This window comes from Akebia trifoliata, chromosome 3 (genome assembly GCF_017979445.1).
Source record: "Akebia trifoliata isolate Shusen 1 chromosome 3, ASM1797944v1, whole genome shotgun sequence".
In the NCBI taxonomy this organism is placed as follows: domain Eukaryota; kingdom Viridiplantae; phylum Streptophyta; class Magnoliopsida; order Ranunculales; family Lardizabalaceae; genus Akebia; species Akebia trifoliata.
The window spans coordinates 22,122,546-22,148,487 of NC_141377.1; the positions used below are offsets into that span (position 1 = coordinate 22,122,546).

The window sequence follows — 25,942 nt, forward strand, 5'->3', positions numbered from 1 at the left end:
GTGAGACATTAACATGGGGAAATTGACAAGATTTTTGGTTTGAATTAAATTTTCATTATTCCATTCATTTTATCTAGGACAGTGAGCTCATATTTCACTTATAATGCAACTATTGAAGTGATATTAAAAACTAGTTACCATTGGATTCGTATTGATATCTTAATAAAATTCTATATGGATGATCAAAATTATGTATCGATTTAGCAAAAGCATACAATGTGTCTGTTGTGGCATATTTGAGAATTTCAGTATGTGTATGTCTGTTTGAGTTAATCCAAATAAATTTAGAACCAAGTAATTTTTTTTATATGGTAATAGGATAATTGTGGATTATTTGATTGGCTATCTTATGATCTGTATCATGTACATATAGAGAAGAAAACAAATATGCATATTTCTTTTTTTGCAAAGTAATATACTTGATGTTCTATTTGCTACAACCCAAATCATTGGGATAATGCTTTGTGGGTTATATTTGCGACAAATAAAATTTCAGTCAGAAAGGATATAACTCATAATCTATGATAATTCTAATCAATATCTTGGAATAAGGAAAGAAAAATAGATTAATATTTGGAAGTGTTGTACTAGAAAGATGTGGAGTACTGAACTCTAGCATGTGGCCAACATGGATACTTCACTCACCCATTCATAAGAGCACATGCACAACTCATCCTTGGTCTTAAATGCAATCTTCAACATGTCCTTGGCTCCGATTCTAATTCAATTATACCTACTTCGAAGACTATCTGGTTGAAGGCACATGTATCTATCATCTCTTTGAGGCTCGAGCATATCATCAAGTTGTGGAATACAAAACCCATACTTGATGACATTCTTGATGTCTCTATTGTGTATGGACATGCATCATTAGACATTCTTCTTGGGTGGCAATTGTGCTTGTACGACATATGGACTTAGCCTTTCACAAGTCAACCCCTTGTCCAAAAGATCACCAACTTTCTTGCAAAGCTCTTGATGCATAATGAAAAGTAAGTTGCTCGAAATAAGATTAAATATGAGGAAATCTGGACCTGAAACAATTAGTGTAAAAAAATGAATTAAAACCTGTTTAGTGAGGTAGAATACAGAGAATATAGATTTAGGCACAAGTGCAAAAAAGGCTTGAAAACAAGGCAAACCCTTAAGTGAATGTAATTACAGGCATGCGAATTAGGTAAAGCTAATCTGGATCTGAAACAATTACTGATTAATAATGAACTAAAACCCATTTAGTGAGGTAGAATATGGAGAAATGAATAACAACATTAGGGTTAAATTTATGAAATCACAGATCATCCAGGAAGATTCTTAAATAACCCAAGTTGCAACAGAAAAATCAGGATAGAATATAGAATAATTAAGTACAATAGCAGGAAAGTCAAATATGATCACTCTAAAAGAAATCTAAGCGTCACACCTAGAGTTTGAAGCTTTACACTTCAATGATTAACAAGCAAATGGACCTATAGGAAGGGTTTTCTTCATTTTGTTTTTCACAAAATTGTCTTTATAAAATAAAACAAACCCTAATAGATCATACCCGAATTGGAAATAATCTAGTTGTTATTTTAGTCATAGTTGTTTTCTAGTAATAGTTTATATTTATTTCTTATATGTAAGGGCATTTTTGTCTTTTGACTCTTTTATTAATATAAATTCTTGCCAAGCTCTCACATTGAGACTTGACAATTCTTCTTTTCTAATTCTTCTTGGTATCAAAGCCAAGGAAGATCCTTCGACAGCCCCTATTTGGGTTCTCCCTCTTCTCATCTTTGGACTCTTGGAGACTCACCTCAAACCACCCTCTTCTCTTCTCTTCTCTTTTACGGCCCCTATTTGATCCTTGAGACCACACGACCTAGGAGAAGCTTTCATTAGTCTCTCTCCCTTTGGGGGTTTCCTTTTTCAATTCTTTTTTGGTCTGGAATCCTTCCATCACATGTCACAATAGGGTGTTTCTGTGATCGTAGGTGTCACCCCCCGAAATCCCAACACGAATCCCTATGATTCATCGGTTAGAATCTCGAGGTATGAGGTAATCAATCACACAATCTAACAGAACATTCATAAATAATAATACTTATGAAAAGAAAATACACGCAGCGGAATAAACATTTAACTAACATCTATACGAGAGTCTAGAGTAAACAGAAGAAATCGACAAACACTGACATAAGTCAAGATCTTTAATCTCATAATTCATCAGGTTACAAAAATTTCTAAACTACCATGTTTCTTATCTACAACCAAAAACCGCTAAGATCCTTTACTAGTCCTCAAAGACATGGCGGCGGCAAGACATCAATCTGATCCTCCTCGAGGACCTCCTCAAAGAACGGTTCTTCAAAAGTTGAATAATCTGAAAGGGGAAGGATAGGGTGAGTAACAGGGGAATGTTACTCAGCAGGATGAACGCCGTTCTAACAGCGAGTCATACATGCACGAGTAATCATCAGAACAATTTAATAATGCAAGTTTTCATAATGTAACATACGATAAATGTCTAAGCATACTCAGTAAACAGTTATAATAACTTTCAATCTATCATTTTCAATCATTTAAAGTAACATATGCATCTTTTAAATGAAAACATCTATCAATCATTACAAAATAAGAAAAAGATACATAATAAGAACACGGCGGTGTAATCGATAAGAGAGCAGAGGAACACGCCGATATAACCGCCTCGGCTATGGCAATACGATATTCCAAACTTAACCTCCGATGTGGAATCCCATCGTTATAATCTGATTTTGTGGCCGGTCTAGCATACCACGGTTGGATGACCATTTATCCGGCTCAGACTGGCCGTTGACCAAGAACCCAATACTGAGTTCAACTAACGGTGAGGTCGACCGTTTGACGACTACAGACTAATAGTGATCACTAACTAGCCCAGGAGACCCCTCGCGTCGAAGCCTATCAAGAGGCAATGCATGTGAACCCCGCCTAGCTCTACACTATACAGAGACCGCCTTTACACACAACGTTCCCAGGAAATAAGTAGGAGAAATTCCCGGATTTCATAAGCTGTAATATGCTCTAAGGTATCCCATACTACCGAAGAGCATATGACATCTAGTGTTATCCTAGATTGACTCGCCGCTTCCGGATACATAGCAACGCGTCACTCTTTATGGGTTTTCTACAAATCTTTACTGGTAAACAAAATAATTTATTTTGTATACAATATATCATTTCTTTTAATCGAAAATACAAACAAAATCTGGTAGTGCCCTCCAGTGACAGTTATCTGTCATATCCATCCATCAACCATCTCATCCCTCTATCTATCTATCACGTTTTACGTGGCATGGCCACTACGTAGAACTGGAGGCACTGTCCCATCAATCAGTCGAGAACATACGTTCTCTCTATCCATCCATCGATTAAATCGATCAATCTATCATCTAATTTCCTACATATCTATCAAAGTAATTTTACTTTTAAAGAAATTCGAAATCCATAGAGCATCAACCAATTCCATTCGATGTTTTGGTTGAGTCGAGAGACTCGAAAACAAAGATAAAACCATAAGCTGAAAATCTATGAAAATTTAACTAAGTGTTGAAAAATAATTTTTTTCAAAGTCGAAATTGAAAACGAACTATTTATTTATTTATTAAAGAACTTAAAGTAATACTTAATTAGTTTTAATGAAATAAATGTAGGAAATGGGTATACATACTATATGGAAGCAACACAAAACAAATTAGAACCAAACTCAACATTCGGATACTTTTTCGAATTGCTGATTTTTCGTCGAAACTCGACCAAACTCGATCCAAATATCATATTAACTATGAAATGCTTATATTACATCAAATGAACTAAAACCAATCATAAATAAGCATGTAAACATGATTCAAATCGTTCAAATATGTATAAACTTAATGAAATAATCGATTTATCAACAATCATATGTATTTTCTATGAAATTATCGCATAACTAGAAGGTAGAAGGGAAGGCAACCTACCTCAAGCTAATTTCAACGGTTGAACGAACTTTAAAATCGCCTCCGGCCAATCTCTAAAATTTTCTTCCGGCGAAAATCGGATTTCTTTGCGTCCACGCGTAACCCTCGGCGAGAGGAACAACTTTCCTTCTTGCGCCTAAGCTCGGATCGTTCTAGTTTAGTGTAGATCTGAGTTTCAAATATTGAAGGAAAAGGGTTGAGATTTGTTTGGAGAGGAGAATAAGAAAAATCTGATTTTTCTAATAGAATTTAGATATTTATATCACTTAAGTTGGGACATACTTGTCATTTTGGGAATTGTTTTTCCCGAATGCCAAATTGGACAAACTTATACTCTATTTTGGGTGATTTTTCGACACGAATCTAATGGTATGATCGGTTTCGTCAAATTACGTCTCTAAGGTGTCGTTTACCTATTGGGAAAATATCTAATGCGAAACTCGAGGATTTGATAGCTTTTTCAATCGACTTCAGATTTAGGCGTGCTTACAGGCTAAAGTATGTTTCTCGATCCTTCTAATTCTATTGGTGAAGTTTATTTTCCTCAAATATTAAAATTTAAGAATCTATACTTTTAAATCAATGCACGGATATAAAATTCCTTCCTTGAGATACATTTTAAGATTTCAAGTCATTACAGTAGGGCTGTGTGACTGTTTTGCGATGGATCTATGGGACAGAATTGTGTCACTGTTGGTTTGATACATCACTGTATTGTGGCTGTGCTGTGTTGCGACAAGGTTGTTGTTTACTGCGATAGGTTAGGACTGGTTGGTGTGACTGCCCCTCTCCTTTTTTTTGTTTGTGCAACCATAACTGCCTTGTGCTAGAGCTTAGGGCTGGCTAGTGTGGCTGCCCCCCCTTCTTTTGTATGCTTTTTTTTTTTTTATTATAAATTTTCTGGTTCATCTAGGCTGCGATTTGGATTGGCAGCACTGTTGCTATTTGCTTTGTGTGGCTGCGATTTGGATTGGCAACACTACTGCGATTTGCTTTGTGTGGCTGCGATTTGGACTGGCAGCACTACTGCGATTTGCTTTGTGTGACTGCGATAAGGACTGGTAGCACCACTGTGATTTATTTATTTATTTTTGTGTGGGTGCGATAAGAACTGGCTGCTATGTTAGGTCTGGTTGTACTGCTGCGATTGGGCTGCTAGGCTGTTGTTTCAATTGTTTTTGAGCACTATTGCTGTCTCACAATCGGGTTTGGCTTGGTTGTGTGATAGAGTTTCACCCCCTATATTATTATTTGGTTGGGCTATCTCATAGAGTTTCACCCCCCCTGTTACTATTTGAGGCTGTTTTTTGCTCTTTAGTGCTCGCGAGACCTCCCTTCAAACCAAAACAATGACTTCAGAACAAGCAATAAGACTTTCGCCACAATTCTTGGGTCTAATTCTTCAGCCCAACGTATTACCACCACTATTCTTTTCGATGGTTGGAACTTTCTGTTATGATCTCGATCTGTGCAACTTTATCTAGGTAGTAGAGGGAAATCTGGATGGTTCTCTAACATCGTTACTACGCCACTCCTTATTAATCCCAAATTTGAATCATAGGAGATCGACAACTGCATTATCCTTGGGTGGCTATTCAACTCCATGGAACAGCGTATTTATACCATGTTCATGTACTATGAGATTGTCTCATCTTTGTGGTCAGTACTTACTCAGACATATGCACATGCCAAGAATGACTCAAGGATTTATGAGCTTTATCGAGACATTGCCGAAGCTATCCAAGGGACTAAGAGTGTAGCAATTACTTTATATTTTTTCAATCATGTTGGGAGGAACTTTCTCATTATGAGAATATGGCTGAGTTGTCTTCAGAAGTAGTCGATTATGTGATTAAGAGGATTGTCGACATCAGACCTACCATTTTCTTAGACCTAAGTTTGAGGCACTTCAGACACAGATCCTCAACACCACTCATTTACCTTCTTTATTTGAGGTATTTGCGATCATTGACAATGATGAGCATCGTTGTCATATTGCTCCTTCTCAGACTCAGGTCCTCGACATTTTTTCTACTCCAGTTACAGATCAGAGGGCCTTAACTGTCAACTTGAGTTTTTTCAATTCTCGTACCTTTGGATCAAGGATTTGTGACCGTGGTAGCCGTGGTCGTGGTAAAGGGAGTGACCTTACTTGCAATCATTGTGGGAAGACGGGCCATGAGAAGGCTCGTTGTTTTCAGCTTCATCCTCATCTAATACCATGATCTTCTTCCACTCCATCTTTGGGACAATCTGCTCTTCGTGCCGCTATAGAAGATTCATCATCTATTCCTCTCACTGATCATCGTTCTTCACTTGGCATGATTGACTTGCAACAGTTATAGACTCAGATTGCCACTATTTTCCAGGATTAGATTCATGCCCACACCCACTCCTCTTCGACTGTGGTCTCAGTTACTACACCTTCAGCTATATCTTCTGTTTTTCATGTTACTCAGCCTGGTTTTGCTCCTCTGGCATGGGTTATTGATTCTGGTTCCTCTGATCACATGACTAGTGAGTCTAGGCATTTTACTTCTTCTATTTTTCCTATCACTCATAAGGAGGTTCGCTTTGCTGATGGATTCTTTACACCTATTCACAATAAGGATATCTTCTCCTTATCTTCTAGAATTTCACTAGACTCTGTGTTTCATATTCCTTACCTATCTCCTAATTTTTTGTTTGTGAGTAGTATTACTAAATCTCTAAATTGCTCAGTTGCCTTTTTTCCTACTCACTGTATTTTTTAGGATCTGATTTCGAGGAGGATTTTTGGTAAGAGGTATGAGAGGGATGGGCTGTACTTGTTTGGATCTTAGCTTACTGTTATTCTAGTTTCTGTGCTTCCTTTTTGTAAGAGACACAGTTTCGTTTCAGACTCTAGATTTATGGTATGCTCGCTTAGGACATGCTAATTTTCAACACTTATGCTCTTTATTTCCTATTTTAAAAACTACTTGTAGTGGACATAAATTTCAGTGCTTTATGTGTGAATTTTCTAAACACACGTACTTTTTATATTCCTCGTATGCATCGATTTAATGCAATATTTGATTTAGTTCATTCTAATGTGTGGGGACCTTCCCCTATTACTGCTTTTCATGGTCATAGATATTATGTTATATTTATTAATGACTATTCTTGCTGTGCTTGGGTTTTTCTGATGCGTTCTCATTCTGAGGTGCTTCTTATTTTTGTTAATTTTCTTAAAATGATTTAAACTCAATACAATGTCACTGTTAAATCTCTTTGGTTTGATAATGGAGGGGGGATATATATTTGATTGGATTCACTCTCATTTTCATAAGCATGGTATGCTTTACCAATTGATTTGTTCGTATACCCTTGAGCAGAATGGGGTGATAGAATGTAAAAATCGCCACCTCATGAATATTGTTTGGTGTATTCTTTGAAAAATGCATGTTCTTAAGGCATATTGGAATATGACAGTCCTCACTGCAGCTTTTCTTATTAACCGCATTCCGATTTAGACCTTAAAGGGACAAGTGCCTCTTCATGTCCTTCGATATGATAGTATACTTTTCCCTATTACACCTCAAATCTTTAGGTGCACGTGCTTTGTTTAGGACAGAACTCCCAATCACACCAAATTGGATGACAAAACCATTCGTTGTGTTTTCTTGGGTTACTCCTCTATGTCAAATTGGTATCGGTGTTATGATCTAGTTTCTCACCATGTCATACATTCTCTTGATGTTACTTTCTTTGAAAATGTTCCCTACTTTAGTACCACATTTACTCTGTAGGACCCGTCTCCTATAGTGTTGTCTTCTCTAGTTTTTTTTTTCCATCTTTGCCAGTGCTTAAGGTTTACACTCATCGCCCTCGCCCTCCTCCACCTTTGCCAACCTCCTCTTTGGATTCAGATATATCTTCTCTTACTTCTACACATATATCTGTCTTTATCCCTTTTATTTTTGACTCTCACTTGTCTATTATCATTTGCAAAGGTAAACGGGGGTGTGTGACTGATAATCCCATTATCTAGTTTGTTTCCTATTTCTTCCTCTTATTATGCCTGCTTTGCAGTCCCTGATTCTATTTGTGTTCCTTGGTCTATATCAGAGGTTTTGGGAGACCTTCAGTGGATTAGAGCTATGACTACTGAGATGGATGCTTTGCAAAAAAATAATACCTGCGAGTTTATTATCCTTCCATTTGGGGAGCGGACCGTTGGTTGTAAATGAGTTTTCATTGTGAAATATCTCACCGATGGGACTACTATTGATCGGTATAAGGCACGTTTCGTTACTAAGAGGTTTACACAGACTCTTGGAAAAGATTTTGGTGCCACGTTTGCTCTGGTTGCCAAACTTTCCACCGTTCGACCTATTTCTTTAGCAGCATGTTTGTTGAATAACTCTTATTTTATTAGTTTTACAGATCTTTTGTCCTTTTAAGTCTTTTCACTTATTAGACTATGTAATACTCTTAAAGCCTAATTAGGGCTTAGTAATGAAATACTTGTTACTGTTTTCTTATTTTTAACTTGGTATCAGAGCCAAGTTCCATCTCCTCTCCTTCCTCCTTGCTACGACCTCATCACACAACCCCTCTCATTAATCTACCTCAACCTCTAGGTTCAGTGTAAATAATCATCCCTATGGGGGTTGTTTTTGTTCCATCCCTAATTGCAATATGCGATAGGTCGTTAAAACTCATTGAAATCTTGCGACAACAACAGGGTTGTTGTTCTTAGGCAAACTGATGGCTCTAGAGGCTTTCGGCAACAGGTTCTAGATTCGTTTGGAACTAACGAACACATCAGAGTTGCTGTTTGGAACCCACGAACACATCAGGGTTGCTGTTTAGAGTCATCGACCACAATAAGGCCATCGTTTGAGGTTTGCGATCACAGCAGGGCTGCTGTTTGGACTCAACGATAACAACAGAGGTGCTGTTTGAACCCAATGACAATAGCAGAGGTGCTGTTTGGGCTCAACGACAATAGCAGAGGGCTGTTTTGGACTCCACGACAATAGCAGAGGTGCTGTTGGGTTCAACGACAACAACAGAGGTGCTGTTTGAACCCAATGACAACAACAAAGGGCTGTTTGGATTCAACGAAAACAGCAGAAGTGCTGTTTGGATTTGTTTGGAGACTCGTCTACAACTTGCGATCAACACAGAGGCTGTTTTGAAGCCTGTACTCACAGCAAAGGTGTTGTTTTGGATTTGTTTGAAGCCTGTACTCACAACAAGGGTGTTGTTTGGATCTGTTTAGAGGCTCGTCTAAGGCCTGCGATCAACACAGGGTGCTTCTTTGATCTGTTTGGAGGGCTGCGATCAGCACAAGGGCTGTTTGGAGCATGTACTCACAGCAAGGGTGTTGTTGAGAGTCATCCCTTTGTTTTCTTTGAACTCTCTTCAAACCAAAGTACATAGATTATTTATTTATTTATTTTAATGGCTTCTGAGACGTCCACTTCCTCGATCACCGGTAATAGTAATGGCTCGAGTGGTCTTTCTTCTCAATCAACTGACTTTCCAGGAATTCAGATTACCATCGTGAAATTAGATGGTCCTAATTATCCTCTTTGGGCACGATCGGTTGAAATGTTCAATGGTGGAAAAGGAAAGATCGGTTACCTCATGGGAGTAGACAAACAACCTGCACAGACCGACACTTCTTACTCCTACTGGTTTGCTAATAATTCTATAGTCCGGTCTTGGCTGGTTACATCTATGCAACCACACATTGTGGCTGGGTTCATGTTCTCCTCGACCGCAAAACAGATATGGGACTCTGCAAAGAGCATTTACTCGCAAAGTCAAAACAATGTCCGGATCTTTAACTTAGAGCATGAGATTTCCCGTCTTTCGCAAGGTGATTCTTCAGTTACCACCTATATATCACAACTACGTGCTCGGTGGGAAGAGTTGACCTTTTATTCCTCGTCCTACGCCAGGATAAGAATCAAGTTTTTCAGTTTTTAGCCGGTCTACGAGAGAAGTTTGAGTATGCGAGAGTTCACTTATTGGGTATGAATCCCTTTCCGTCTCTACAGACTGCGTATTTTTATGTCTTGCGCTGATGAAAGTCGTCGCGAGCTATCTTATCTCATTCTTCGGGAGACTACTCTGCTATGTTTGCTCGCCTACCTTCTCCACAGCCTCCTAGTGGGTCTCTGCTTACCCGTCAGCGACATAAGTGTGATCATTGTGGGAAGTTGGGTCACGTGAAGGCTTGTTGTTATGCATTTCATGGTTGTCCTAATCAGCAACGTCAACAGTCTCAACGATCTTCAGCTCATTTAGTCTCTCAGCTGACTACTGATTCAGCACCTCCTTCAGCTACTACATTCTCATTGGATTCGGTATCTCTATCTCAGGTTGAGTTTGACAAGTTCAGAAAATTCTTCAATCAGATGGAGACTTCATCTCAGCCGGTCTCTATTTTCGCTCACTCAGGTACTTTTGCATCTGCACACAGTGTTTTCACCACTTCCTCACCATGGATCATTGATTCTGGTGCCTCCGATAACATGACCGGTACTTTCTCTTTTTTCAAAACCTATAGTGTTTGTTCTAGTTATCGCAAGGTTTGCCTGGCCGATGGTTCTTTGTCTTCTATAGCTGGTCAAGGTCATTTTCCTGTTAACACATTGCATGTTCCTCAACTCACTACTAATCTTATATCTGTTAGTAGCATTACAAAAAATTTGAATTGCAGTGTAATTTTTTATCCCTCTCATTGTGTCTTTCAGGATCTGGAGTCGAAGAGGATGATTGGCACTGGACATGAAGTGAATGGATTGTATATCTTGGACGTACCTTGTTTACCTAGCACCCATTCTGCTTCCCAGATTAGTAGTAGTAGTCAGTCTAATAAGGCTCTTGTAATACGTTGGCACTTACGCTTAGGCCATATTTCTTTTGGATATTTGAAACACATGTTCCCTGCTTTATTTAATAATAGCAATTTGTTTAATTTTTCTTGTGAAACTTGCCAATTAGCTAAACATGTGCGTTCTTCTTATCCTATTAGTATGAATACTACTGCACTTGCTATGTTTGACCTAATCCATTATGATGTGTGGGGTCCTTCCCCTGTCACATCAACTCTTGGCTTTCGTTATTTTGTCTTGTTCATTGATGACCACAGTCGTACCATTTGGGTCTATCTTATGAAATACAAGAGTAAAGTTTTTGGGATTTTTAAGCAATTTCTTGTTATGGTTCGTACCCAGTTTGGTCGTACCGTCAAGACCTTCCGTTCTGATCATGGTACTGAGTACACCTACAGCGAGGTCTTGAAACTTTGTTTAGAATCTGGCATTGAGCATCAAATGTCCAATGTTAAGACTCCTCAGCAGAATAGTAGATCAGAAAGAAAAAATCGTCATATTCTAGAGTTAGCCTGTGCCCTTTCTATCGGCATGAATGTGCCTCAATCCTATTGGGCCGATGCATTTCTTACTGTGGTTTACCTTATTAATCGGACCCCCTCTCGGGTTCTTCAGTTTGTCACGCCTCTCTTTCAGCCTTACCCAGATCGTCTCTTGTTTCCACTTCCTCCGCGTGTATTTGGGTGTGTTTGCTTTGCTCAAATTCTTGACCAAATTCTTACAAAACTTGATCCTAAGGCCGTCAAATGTATCTTTTTGGGTTATTCCTGTACCTAGAAAGGATACCGTTGTTATCACCCTCTTCTCGACGACGATTCATTTCTCGGGATGTTTCCTTTTTTGAGCATACCTCTTACTACAATGGGTCTGTTGGCATTCAATCTGAGTGGTTTCCTCTAGATTCACCTGATGATCCCTCTCATATTTTTCTTCCTCTTCCCATACCTGTTCCTCCTTCTCCATCCCCTGTCAGTTCATCACTTCCTCCTCTGCAGGTTTACTCTCAGCGTCTTCGCAATACTACCATCCCTCTTATGCCAAACCAGCTCGCCTCCAGCTCCGCCTCCTGTCTCCTGTGATGATCGACCTATTGCCATTCGTAAGGGTAAGCGCACTTGTACTTATCCCATTTCTAATTATATATCTGAGTCCGCCCTCTCGGTGTCTTCGCAATACTACCATCCCTCTTATGCCAAACCAGTTCGCCTCCAGCTCCGCCTCCTGTCTCCTGTGATGATCGACCTATTGCCATTCGTAAGGGTAAGCGCACTTGTACTTATCCCATTTCTAATTATATATCTGATTCCGCCCTCTCACCCTCCTATCGGAGTTTTCTTGCGACTGTTTCCGCTGTTTCTCCTCCTACTACTGTTGCAGATACTATTACCCATCCTAAGTAGTGAGCAGCTATGATTGATGAGTTGAATGCTCTTGAAAAGACTCAGACTTGGGAACTTGTACCTCTTTCACCTGGTAGGAAGGCTGTGGGATGTCGCTGGGTTTTCACTCTGAAACACAACCCGGATGGCTCTATTGCTCGTTATAAGGCCCGGTTGGTGGTCAAGGGTTATGCTCAGACTTATGGGATTGATTATCAAGAGACATTTGCCCTCGTTGCTAAGATGACCACCATTCGTGTTCTCTTTTCTTTTGCTGCTATCAGAGGGTGGCCTCTTTTTCAGTTAGATGTCAAGAATGCATTTCTCAATGGTGATCTTCAGGAAGAAGTCTATATGGTCCAACCTCCTGGGTTTCTCACATCTACTTCTCCTACCCATGTCTGTCATCTTCGTCGTTCTCTTTATGGATTTAAGTAGTCTCCTTGTGCATGGTCTGAACGCTTTACTAAGGCCATGTATCAGTTTGGTTTCCACCAGAGTTCTACTGATCACACTATTTTCTTACGTCACTCCCAGGGTAAAACTGTCGCTCTGATTGTTTATGTAGACGATATTGTTCTTACTAGAGATGATGATGCTGGCATTGTCGAGGTCAGAACTTACTTAGGACGTCAATTTGAGATTAAGGATCTTGGGCATCTTCGCTTATTTTATGGGTATTGAGGTTGTGAGGTCTCAATTCGGTATATTTATTTTTCAGCGTAAGTATGTTCTTGATTTACTCAGTGACTCTGGTCAACTTGGTTCTCGTCCTGCTGATACTCCTATTGAGCAGAATCACAGGTTGGCTGATTCTGAGGGGAAGTGTTTGGAGGATATTGGTCAGTATCAACGTCTTGTGGGAAAACTGATCTACTTGTCTATGACTCGTCCTGATATTGCCTATGCTGTTAGTGTTGTAAGTCAGTTTATGCACTCGCCTCGAACATCTCATCTTACTGCTGCCTATTGTATTCTTAGATACCTTAAGGGATGTCCTGGTCGAGGTATCCTGTTCAGTAATCATGGTCATCTTCGCATTGAGGCATGGGCAGATGCAGATTATGCTGGCTCAGTAACTGATAGACGGTCTACTTCTGGGTATTGTACTAAGGTTGGTTGTAACTTGGTCATTTGGCACAATAAAAATCAGGATGTGGTTTTTCGCTCTAGTGCTGAGTCAGAATACCAAGCTATGGCACTTGGAGTGTGTGAGTTGTTGTGGCTCAAGATCTTTCTAGTTGATTTGTGTATTCCAGTGACATTCCTCTTTTCACTATATTGTGACAATAAGTCAGTTATTAACATAACGCCAAATCCAGTTCAGCATGACAGAACGAAGCATATTGAAGTTGATCGGCATTTCATTAGAGAGAAAAGGGGGAGTGTTGAATAACTCTTATTTTATTAGTTTTACAGATCTTTTGTCCTTTTTAGTCTTTTCACTTATTAAATCATGTAATACTCTTAAAGCCTAATTAGGGCTTAGTAATGAAACACTTTTTACTGTTATCTTATTTTTAACTATGTTATTCTTGACCACTTCATCAACTTAATGTAAAGAATGACTTTTTGAATGGTGATTTGATTGAGGTTATTTATATGGACCCTCTTCTTGGGTTTCGTCTTCAGGGGGAGTATCCTGGGAAGGTATGCTACCTTCTTAAATCTCTATATGGCCTGCAGCAGTGTCGGTGAGTCTGGTTTCAGCGTTTTTTTAAGATTATTTTATCTATGAAGTTTTTTATATGCCACTTAAATCATACATCCTTTGTTCGTCGAGGATGGTCGTTGTACTATTGTCTTGGTTTATGTGGATGATATTATTGTCACTGGTGATTATGTACCGTGGATTGACACAGTTAAGATGTTATTGGGTCGTGTTTTTGAGATTAAGGACTTGGGTCCGCTCAAGTACTTCTTGGGGATAGAAGTAGCCCGCTCTCGTTATGCTATTTTGTTATATTAGCGTAAATACACATTGGATCTTCTTCAAGACACTGGGATGCTTGGTTGTCGTCCTGCTTCCTCCCCTATGGAGGAAAATCATCATCTTCATGCTAACTCTGGTGATCTTTTATCGGATTCTTCTTCTTATCAGAGATTTGTAGGTCGTCTAATTTATTTGACTAATACTAGGCCAAACTTGTCTTTTGCGGTTAGTGTGGTCAATTAGTTTATGCACACTTCGCATACTTTTCATCTTGATGCCGTTTATCGTATTCTTCGCTACTTGAAGTCGTGTCCTAATCTTGGGCTTTTGTATTTTTCCACTACTCAGCCGTATTTATCTTGTTTTACAGATGTTGATTATGCTGGTTCTCTCACAGATAAGAGATCTACCTTTGGTTTCTGTACTTTTTATAGTGATAGTCTTATCTTGTGGAAAAGTAAGAAACAAAATGTGATTTCTCGTTCTTCTGTTGAAGCTGAGTATCGTGTTATGGCCCTTGGCACATGTGAGCTAATTTGACTTCGATTTTTGTTGATAGAATTGGGATTTCCTACTTTATTCTGTGACAACAAGTCTGCTATCATGCTTGCTTCTGATTCAGTTCTTCACGAAATAACTAAGCATATGGAGGTTGATATTCACTTTCAGGGAAAAAGTTCGATCTGGTGATCTTCAGACAATCTTCGTACCTTCTTTAGATTAACTTGCCAACATACTTACGAAGTCTATTGGTCTTTCTATCACTAATTCTCATGTTGTCAAGTTGGGTTTAGTTGATATATTTTTCCTAGCTTGAGGGGGAGTATTGGAAATAATCTAATTGTTATTTTAGTCTTAGTTGTTTTCTAGTAATAGCTTTTATTTATTTCTTACATGTAAGGCATTTTTATCTTTTGACTCTTTTATTAATATAAATTCGTGCTAAGCTCTCACATAGAGACTTGATAATTCTTCTTTAACATGCCCTAATAGATTAGCTTTTGAAGAAAGACTAATCTGCCCTTAATTAAAAATTGCTACATGGGCTTTTAGTTGCTAGATTTTCTGCAAATGAAAATTACAAAACTACCCTGATTATTTTCCTAACAGTAATAAATTGAAAAACTGATGTTGGACAACCTAGGTTTTATCGATTCTTGGCCAGTTCTACTTTAGGAAGAGCAGGGTAAGGGATAATTACGTGAAGAAGAAGATTGAAAGTTTAAAAATGTGAAAGATTCTGATCTAAAGGGTTAATTTGTAAAGGGTAAACATAATTATGGAGAAAAGATAAATTTACCTTGGAATCACACTAATGATTTACATGGCATTACCAAGTTCAATGCCTTAACATTCAAGTAAGAAAAACAGAAACTTCTTTAATTTTTTTATTCATTTGTAGTCTCCCTAAAACAATTTGTTACATTGTTTAAATAGAAAAGATTAGTTGCTACAATCTAAAGGACTTCTAATTTGACTCTATCTTATACTATAAGGTAATTTAACTGAAATAGTAACTTTCCTAAATTAGAAATTTTCCAAAAATTATAATTTCTAATTCAACCAAAACTCTTCTTATAAACTTCAAATACCTTCTAAAACAAGTAAGCCTCAAAATAACCTAAAAAAATAAGAAAACATATATCCCTAAAATTCGTCTAATTCATTAATAGGCTACTAAACCTACTAAATAATGGCTCGTAATTTCTGATTTTCCCATTAAAAAAAAAAAAACAGCAAATAAACCCTTAGAACATAAGCATTGGAGCTGATTTTATTCACAATCATGTACGGTCAAACTTTCTAGAGTGCAACTTTTAAACTTTCTCCTTGGAAATCTCCCTGGTAGGATACGAATCATTACCTTGTAGTGCCTTGGGAAATCCTCATATGAAGTTCAACATCACCATGATCATTACCAGTTGTGTCTGTCAGGCCCAATATCACCATGATAATTGTAGGGATCAACCAGATCAGATATGGGAGATATGTCAAGATTACTAGGATGTTCAATGTCATAAGCATTCTCTCCGAACTTGTGGGCTGTCTTTCAGAGAAATACGATATAGAATCATTACCTTGTAGTGCCTTGGGAAATCCTCATATGAAGTTCAACATCACCATGATCATTACCAGTTGTGTCTGTCAGGCCCAATATCACCATGATAATTGTAGGGATCAACCACATCAGATATGGGAGATATGTCAAGATTACTAGGATGTTCAACTTCATAAGCATTCTCTCCGAACTTGTGGGCTGTCTTTCAGAGAAATACCATGACCCAATCCCTAACCTGATATTCTTTGTACCTACTAGGTTGATCGTTTGCTTCCTTATATCTTTGGTTCATCGACATCAAATTTTAACAAGCCTAATGTTGGATGTCCTTAAGATTTTCAACATATGCAATGGCATTGTCACTAACAAATGATTGATTTGGGACGTCCAAAAGGTCAACAACTTGAGTTAGACTCCACCCATACATGATATCGAAATGGATCTTCCCTGTGGACCTATTCACTGAACTATTATAAGCAAAATCGGCTTCTGCAAGAGTCAAATCCCATTATCGGATATTATCCTTTGCAAGATAACGCCACAAGTTTCCCAAACTTCGATTCACTACCTCTGTTTGCCCATCAGTTTTGGGGTGATAGGCACTGCTGTATAGATCTCAAAGCATGTTGGGACAAAAAATTAGATAGCGAGACAATATTAGATAGACCCAAACCTCCAATTGACTTTTTGTAGCAGGAGATTGAGATCATGAGGGAGGATATGAAACAACAAAGAAGAGCATATTGATAGCCACTGGAGGTGATTTTGGAAAACACTTGTTTGCATCAATAGCTGGAGGCGCAATGTGAGAGAGCATTCTGGAGGAGCTAGCTGCACCAACAAATAACCGTGAGTTACCTTGAGAAAAGGTCTCTCACGTTGGTAGGGATCTAATGGTAGGATCTGCACTCCTATTAGAGAAAATACAAGACTTTATTGGTTCTTGGGTTGGACCTATGGAGCCATTGTGGGAACCGTAGATCAACTTGTTGTCATCGCCATGTATGGCGTGCATCATTCGCCATTTGTTTTAGAAATTCTGTCAGCTGTGCCTTCCAAGAAGTTTGTTTTCCCAAGCTTTACACCTTTCAACTGGACTAAAGATTCTGTTGAGCACTCGCTCCACTATTGGCAAACCTTAGCCTCATGGGAAGGAAACAGTTAGTTGATGTGTTAGCTCTTTCATTGATTTTGTAGGAAGGAGTGCTGCCCTGATTCCATTGGTTGTCATTGTCATCTGTCAGTTATTTTGATGATTGCAATACTACCATTGTTTCACACTACATATGTGTGGAGGCTTTCTTAGGCTTCCACTCCTCGAGATGAATATGTTTTCTTGATGTTGACTTCGGTCTTGATCAAGGACTCCTCTTCAATTTTTCTTTGGCTTTGGATGGTAGATGGAAAGAAGGTAAGAAAGATGAGGCCCTGGTGTGGTGCCTGCTAACAATCCTCCAAAGATTTAAGTCAGTAAAATAATGTAAATGTGAAGAAGATAAGGATTTAAGAGTGAGCAAGATGATGAACAATGGATTTTTAGAATGATCCTTTCTTAGATGCATGTAAATAAATTTTTCGAGCCCCTTCTTAGCCTTTGAGTAAGGGTTTTCTAGCTAAAACCTCAGAACAGGTGTCACCACATGGCTGATACAGGTTGGATGCCACACAGGATAATTGTTGGATGGTGGTTGCTGACTTTTCTTAGGGGTTGCACCCCCAAACCTCATTAATGCATCCAATTGGGTGAGATAAGTAGTGTTTTAGAGCATTAAATGTTGAGTTGGTATGATTTCACTGTTTGGGAGTGGGTGAGTCAAGGAATGTCCCACTCACCTCTGTTTTGATAAGTATTTGTAGATATCACATTAAATGAGAGATTTGGCTCATGCGAGAGCCTAGATCGCCATAAATGTTTCTTCATATTGGTTTTGAAGCTTTGAGATCGAGCTCGCAAATTTACCGATCTAAGAATTGATTTGCACCTCTGCTCGGACCATATCGGTACAGGAAAACCAGTGTCGCTTCCTTGGTCTACGATACTTTGAAGGAATGTGGAAAATGCTTATCTTCAATGCTCGGTTTATACTGTGCTGATGAATAATTGGGTAGGTTGGGGTGAAATTCTCTCTCATTCTGACCGTTCTTCGTTCCAATCAGGTACTAAGCTCAGTCTTGATAGATGCTTGTCACGATCATGGATGATTCTGTGATGCTTGTATGTTCGGCTCAGTACTTAGCAGTATACCCACTCAATTTTTCGGGACAAGTGTCCTTATCACAAAGTGGGACAAATATGGTCTCCACAATATGCAAGTGCAGATGGAAACTCATTGTTCAACCTCTGCCTGAAGTTGAGAGAATCATTGTGGGAGTTCACAAGAAGGTTCCTGGAGGAAACCGTGTCCATGGAGAATTGCGACGAGCGAGCAACTATAATTTCCTTTTTGCAATGCAATGTAACTGGAATCCAAGTTGTACTCCGTGAAAATGCGACCCTGTGATATCTGAACGTTCCAACTAGTGAAATCCTATCCCAGATCTTGTCAGAATCGTTTTCTGATCATTCAGTGCCATCCCTCACCTGCACTTGGTTATGTATCTAAGTTGGAGTCACTCACACAGCAGGAAAACACCTTAAAATTTTTTGAGTCTTAGGTTTGGGTGCTTTCTTACTTGATTAATATCGGATAGAACTTGAATTATCTATCCCTGAATTTGGATAAAATCTTTTGGGCACAATTTTTTTTTTTTTTTTTGCTTGTTTACTAAATCAATATTGTTCCTTTCATTCAGTTGTTGCTGTTTGTGTGATCAGCTTAGGGAAATTGTTGCTGCTTTGCCCAGAAAGTTAGTGGTATTTGTAACACATCACCACCATGATCATGTTGATGGTATGTGTTTCAGGAAGCACTGCAAATAGAACTCATATTTTAGTTTCTTTATTTTTCATTTCTGTTTCCTCTATTTTTTTGTTTGCTTAGACATTTTATTTTAAACTGTATATTGGTCATCTATTAATGGATAGACTTTGTAGTTTCTTTATTTTTCGTAATCGTGTAAAATCAAGAGAGGAGTTCTAAGTCTTCTAATTTCTTCTTATCATGTTTCTCCATCTTTCTTTTTTTTTGGGTGCTTGTGTAACAGAGTTAACCGTCTTTCTCATGTCAGTTTGTTTCTCTCTTCAATTAGCTGGATCCATGTTCTTGGTTTGTCGGTATGCTTAATTTGAATTTGGGAACTCTAGAACGAACCCGGTTCCTAGAGGTATAAGAGATAATTCATTACTTGGTTCTCTTAGGTCCTCTTATGCATATAAATTCAAGATCGGGGAAGGTTAGTGTTACTATGACAACTTCTTTGTCTCATCCATCCATCCTACATATTCCAAAGATGCTACTAATCTTCTTTCTATTAGAAGTATCACCACATCTGTGACCTATAGTGTCATTTTTTCCCACTGGTTTTAGGATTTGGTGATGAAGAGGGCAATTGGACAGGTCATGAGGAGGGGCAGCTTGTATATGCTAGATAGGTCTTCAGTAGTGTTGCAGATACATCAGTCATGTTATGGGAGTAGTAGTGGTGTTTTTGGTGATGTGATGCTTTGGCATAAAAGCTAGACATCCCTCTTTTTTGTTGATGAAACAAACTTTTCCCCGCTTGTTTAGTAGTGCAACTTTTCTATTTTAAGTGTCTGAACTTGCTAAACATTGTAGATCTTCCTATCCTTCGTGTGAAAATATATATAATTTTTTTTTTTTTGATAGGTAAAGATAATTTTATTAAGAAAAAGAAGTGATGGCCGAGATGACTGACCTTTCAAAGGACAAACAGACCATAAAAACCACCCCAAATAAAAGCTAATTCTCACAAAGATTACAGACTCTATCCCACCTTACAAGAAAGTCCTCAAAAAAGATACCTTTAAACGCCTTATTGACTTTGGGAGAAAAAAAGCAACACTGCCAGAACATAAATAATAAGATCTGGAGTCGACACTTACTTTCCTTCAAAAATGCTATTGTTCCTCTCCTTCCAAATGGACCAACAGATCGCAAAGGGAAGGATCCCCTAAAGAGTTCGCTTGGAGTTCTTGAAGAAAGCACCCGCCTGCAGCCACAAATAAAAAATCATGTGCAGAGACGAGGGAAAACAACCCACCACTCCAAACAAAGAAAGGAAATGGTTCCAAACCTCTCTTGCTACCGAACAATGGAGAAGAATGTGATCAGTTGTTCCCCCATCTCTTTTGCACAAACAACAGAAGCTCGGAGAAATGAAACCCCTCCGAATTAACTGATCCGAGGTTGGGAGTCTCCCCCAAGAGTAGCTAGCCAAGTGAACACAGAAACCTTAAAAGGGATTTTGCCTCCCCAAACAATGCAATGTGGAAAAGAAGCATGAGCATCCCACAAGCCTGCACAATAAAGAGAACGGACTGAGGATTGCCCATTGTGCTTTCTGATGTTTGGGGTCTACCATGGCTATCAATATTTTGTTATTTACGTAGACAATTTTTCTTATATTACATGGGTATATCTTCTCAAAGCAAAGAAGATGTTTTCTACTTTCAAGATCTTTGACAAAATGAGAGCAATGCAAGTCAAAACAAATATTAAGATTCTTTGTTCTGATAGGGGAGGTGACTACATATATGGGAGGGGGGTTTGCATCATATTTGTCTGACTCTTCCTCCTTCAATTCCTTTCAGATTATCAAAGGTTTTTTGGGTTCCCAAGTTAAATAAAATCTAATCCCCGTCGATCACAAACCACGCCCATTTCTTCATACAGCATTTTTGAGGACCTACTCAAAGACACAATATGGGTAATTCTGTTTTTGTCTCTTCCTCTTGTTAACTTACACACGTTCATTTGACCTAGGAGAATTTAGAGATTTGTGGCATGAGACTAGGTCATACTTGCAGTAGTGAATTATGTTGCATTGGTGACCAGATGCAGCAACCACGTGTCATGTTCTTGTTGGCAATTTGACACATGCTTGCAGTGTAAGCATATTACAACAGGGACTCATTGCAAGCTATCTCCAGTCATTTAGTTATTATGAGCACTAGAATCCAAATGATAAAGACTAACAATTTCTTCATTTCGTTGATGAACCTGAGGTAAAAGGTTTTGCTGGTAAAATCTAGGCAAAATACTTGTTTTCATACACTTTTCAATGATATGACCTATTATATTACCGAGTCTCATAATCTGCAGTCTAATATTTTTCTCTATGTACTTATCCTCATTTTGTCATGTTTAGCCATGGAGTTGCATGTTTATTACTTTACGTTGTAAAATTTGTCTTCTTTATGAGCAATGATAGTTCAATTGCTTGATTTCAGGTCTTTCAGTTATCCAAAAATGCAATCCTGATGCTATTCTCTTAGCACACAAAAATACCATGCGTCGTATTGGAAAAGGTGATAGTCTTTTGATTTTCTGAGCATATGACTGAAGATTAGCTTTTTGAGTTTTCAATTCGTGTGGAGGTTAGAGCTGAAGCACCATTCATTAGAATTTTGGGCTTCTAAAAAGTTGATAGCATGTCCACAATGCAAACAAAAGAAACATTAAATCTGAAAGCATGCAATTATTATTATTATTATTTTAGAAAAGCATGTTTGAAACACAAAAAACACAAATTTTTTTGAAATAGTCGAGTTTTTTATTTATTCTTTTAATCGTTTGAGGTACAAAACACATTTTAAACTATACTTCGTCAGGAAAAAGAAATTTTTATGGACTATTCTTATATGTGCATAGTAAAGGTGAAAGCCCGTCCTATAAAAATGGGTATAGAGCACCTAAGCATGGAACAAATTTATTTGGTTTGACTATTGAGTGAAATATAATTTTGAAATGGATCATATAGTAATGGGATCCCAAATCAAAATACATCCACTAATGTTAGAATAATTGGTTGGCTTGAAGTCAGGAATTTTTATTCCATACTTGTGAAACATTCATTTAACTTCAATTTTTATTTTATTTTTTTGTAAATATTCCAACATCGATACATTATTCCTGACTCTGCTTCAAATCTCCATTGTTTATAGCACACAAGATTCAATATCTCTTCTCAAAGCAATGTCCCGTCAGAAGAAAAACTGAGACTTTCTCGGCCCAGACATTCTGATAAAATTTGAAATATTTTATATTTCAGGGTCAATGTTTTGTTTTGGTCTCCACTAGAATTGGAATATCTTGGTGGAAACATTTCAAAATAGTACGAAACTTAAACCATGATTATATGGTCATTGATGTCAATGGCATGCCTGATGATGTCATGAACTCAAATGGACTTATTCAATCAGGTTTCCATGCATTAAAAGATGTAAAAATTATTGTTTGTAGAAGAAAAAAAAAATAGAGGGTGGTGTGGGGTGTGGGGTTCTCTTCTCTGCTTTGTAGAATGCTTGTTAGATTTTGGCAATCATGCAAAGTTTTTATGATTGGCACTACTTTGAAGATTTGGTTAAAATTCATTCTACTTGTTTGATCTCTTTTGGATATAAAGATGGAGGGAGTATCTCACAAGTCATGATTCCAACTGACAAACCAAAAGAAGAAAGCAAGATCACCTTCATCAAAGTAACACAACTTATACCAATTAACATAATTACTCGTGCTTTATTGCTGCAGATGATTGGTCTCTTGGATATACAGCAGTTTCAGGAGCTGAAAAGATTTGCATTGGTGGTCAGCGATTGAATGTCATTTTTGCTCCGGTATCACATTTTCCTCTTTAATCTCTTGCATTAGTTTTTCCTAAAGACCTCACATTCAAAGATGCATATTTAAGGGGTTTATCTTTTTCACATTAGTTAAAATGGTAATGTTCTTTCTGCTAGGGGTTGGTTGACATTTTAATTGGGTGAAAATGAGAGAGACTCTTTATAAATAAAGATCTGGAGAAGGGGAAAAAATCCATCATAGAGTTGTTTTATTTAATATGGACAATATTTAATATTAAGGAAGATTACATATATAAGAAAACATTTGTCAAGAAAGGCAAAGCAGAAAAAGCTAAAAAAGAAGCAGAGATAACCAATTTGAATATGGGGGCTGAGTTTCCCAGGGATTTCTAGTTTGGAAGTCTATTTAACTTGATCTCTCGAATATCTATTAAAATGAATGCCCAATGTATAAAAAAAGATCCCAATAGCTCCACACCCAAAAATGATCTGCTTAGATTTTGTGAAGTTCAACTATTTCTACTTTCCTAAAATAATCTTTCAAAAAGCCTTCCCCTAACATAGGCTCAATCGATCTTGAAGAGAAAATATTCCTTATATGTCTTGGAAGAACCCATGAAGTGCCAAACAATGAGAAAATGAAACCACATGCTTCCTAGCAAACTTTCAATGAATAAATAAAGGTGCAACAAAGCAGTTGAAAGAGCCGGTAATAAAGGAGTCAATTGTGTCATTCCATGTTTATAAGGTGGTCGACATTAAGTATTGTCTGTGTTTTGGTTATGTGGATGACATTGGTTTCTCTAGTAATGACTTAGCTTCAATTAATGAGCTTAAGAGAACAATAAGGATCCAGGTTGAAATGAAAGATTTACGGGGACTCCGTTTTTTTTAGGGAGGTCTAGGATTGGAATTACTTATTGATCCAATTTATTCTGCCTTTTCGTTGGATTGGTTCTTGTTTCTATATCCTTATTCCATATTCCATCCAACTCTTTCCCTCTGGCTTGGTTCTTCTTCAGCACCTCCACTAGATAACCTTGCCCAAACACCACCTCTTCAATAGTCACATCTCTTTTTGGTTGCTATACTTCCTCTTTTCCTACCTCCTTCAACTCCTTCACTGCCAGACCCACTTTGACATGAAAGCCGTCTGCAAAAATCATAAACCCCCTCTTAATCTTCCATGTAACTAAAACCCAAATCCTCGCTTTGTTCAACTAAAACCCACCCACTTTAACCACCTTGTTCTGTCATGTTTCAAGCTCCAGAGGTGGGTATCAATAATTTTCTATTTGGTATGATTTTTTAGGAAGGGAAGAATTTCTCATTTTCATTTTTTGGTGTCTCAGTGGTCCTCCCAAGAAATATAAGTTCCTTTTTTTTCTTCATTGGTGAGTGGGCCATTGGGGATAGAGGCAAAATTTGTGGAGAATCATGCCTTTACTAGGTAATTTGGCCACATAATAACATGACTCTAAAGATTGTTGAAGGTCTTTGCTGGGGAAATGCGGGTTAATTGGGTGGCTTTTGATTGATTGGGCTCTGTTTTGAAATAAGGAAGACTAAATTAGAAGAAATTACTTCTTAACCTTAAGTGCCCTTGTTTTGAAAGTTTTTGTTGGGGAAGTGTAGGTTAATCGGGTAGCCTTCGATTGTTGATGTTTTAATCGAAGACGAGTGGTGTTGAAGATGGATTTAAGAGAGGAGGGGGACGATGGGGTTTATAGCAAGAAGGAGGGCGATGGAGGTAGGATCTAATACCAAATTAAATTGAGAGAACTGAAAAAGTGATTAATTAGTCGGTCCTAATTAGGCTTTAAAGGGATTACATAGTCTAATAAGTGGAAAAGACTAAAAAGGAAAAAAAACTCAAAAAAGCTAATAAAATAGAGTTATTCAACAATTCCAATCTCAAACATGGTTTTTAAACTCGTCCGAGACCGAGACGTATCGCTCGAGTTAACTCGGTATCGGAGCTGAATGATACCAACTCACAAAGTCATATTTTGACTGAGATTTAGGACTCAAGTTCACTTTTTTTATTTATCTCACAAGACGTCTCAAACGTATCAGAAAATTCGTCCGAGACGACTCAGTATCGGGCCTGGACGAGATGAGACGCGAAATCGAGTTTTAAAACCATGATCTCAAAAGACATTGTTAAAGCTCCACTAGTACTCAAACAATTATTTATCATAGTTTTACAGCAATAATATATGAAAAATTGCGAAAACAAATAGTAAAATAGCAAAAATGCAACCTAAAATCATCAAATATAGGTTGAAGAGCACCTCACCGAGTCTTCAATCTTGATTCAAATCGTGCAAGGCCACTTCCATAATCTTTATTACAAAAAATGACCTACCCTCTTGTGATAAACTACAGAAAAAGCTAGCCGAATGGATCTGAGGGCGAAAAAACTTCAGATCTGGAATTTTCGACATTTTTTTCTATTTTTCACCAAAACCTTCATAACTCGCTCAAATCTGCTCCAAATCACTTGAAACCAGTCCCAAAAATTCCCTAAAATCAATACCTTTCAAAATCATTCATCAAAGTTGTGTTTCGATAACGTGTCAGATGACGTCACCAATCGTACATGCTGACATCATCAGACGTGGCAGTGGGTTATCCTCCCTGTGACCCTCTCTCTTTCTCTAGATGATTTTGATGATGTTTGGGATCCAAAAATAGCTCTGACACCAAGTTGTTTATTGTTGTTTTAGTCTTTCAGGGTTAAGGTTTGTAGAAAAAGAAGAAGATTTGGAAAAAGTGAGTTGTGAGAGAGTACACCCTCTCTCCCTTTATTATGTTATATATCTATCAGGAATATGGACTAATTACCACAATTACCCAGAATACCCTTGTAACATGAGGCTTTCTACAACCCTTATTTTCTTCTCCTTCTGGGATCATTAAAGGATTCACCCATCCTTTTGCCAAATAATTATGGATTCTGATAAGAGAATTCTACCTTCGACAACACTCTTGGACCTCAGAGGTTTTACCTTTG

At 37.9% G+C, this 25,942-nt stretch overlaps 1 protein-coding gene and 1 long non-coding RNA gene across 13 annotated transcripts in view; one reads left to right on the top strand and one right to left on the bottom strand.

Annotated features, from left to right (window-relative positions):
- LOC147406144 (Metallo-hydrolase/oxidoreductase superfamily protein) overlaps positions 1-25,942 on the top strand; it is a 57,318-nt gene that overhangs the window by 9,413 nt on the left and 21,963 nt on the right. For 6 of the 11 annotated variants that reach the window (XR_015176326.1, XM_086434053.1, XM_086434052.1 and 3 more), the window contains 4 exons: positions 13,864-13,925; positions 19,017-19,114; positions 21,574-21,651; positions 22,874-22,959. Coding sequence is in view for 10 of the 11 variants with exons in the window: in XM_086434053.1 (XP_086290179.1) it covers positions 13,864-13,925; positions 19,017-19,114; positions 21,574-21,651; positions 22,874-22,959 (324 nt within the window). In the remaining variant the exon portion in view is untranslated. The other 5 variants (XM_086434054.1, XM_086434055.1, XM_086434057.1 and 2 more) reach the window with 5 other exon arrangements.
- On the bottom strand, positions 18,963-25,363 carry LOC147406145 (uncharacterized). 2 transcript variants are annotated; one of them, XR_015176328.1, is made up of 2 exons: positions 25,226-25,363; positions 18,963-20,640 (listed from the first exon to the last, which is right to left on the bottom strand). It is a non-coding gene; the product is annotated as an uncharacterized LOC147406145 (long non-coding RNA). The 2 variants fall into 2 exon arrangements; XR_015176327.1 differs by having other exon boundaries at positions 25,221-25,359.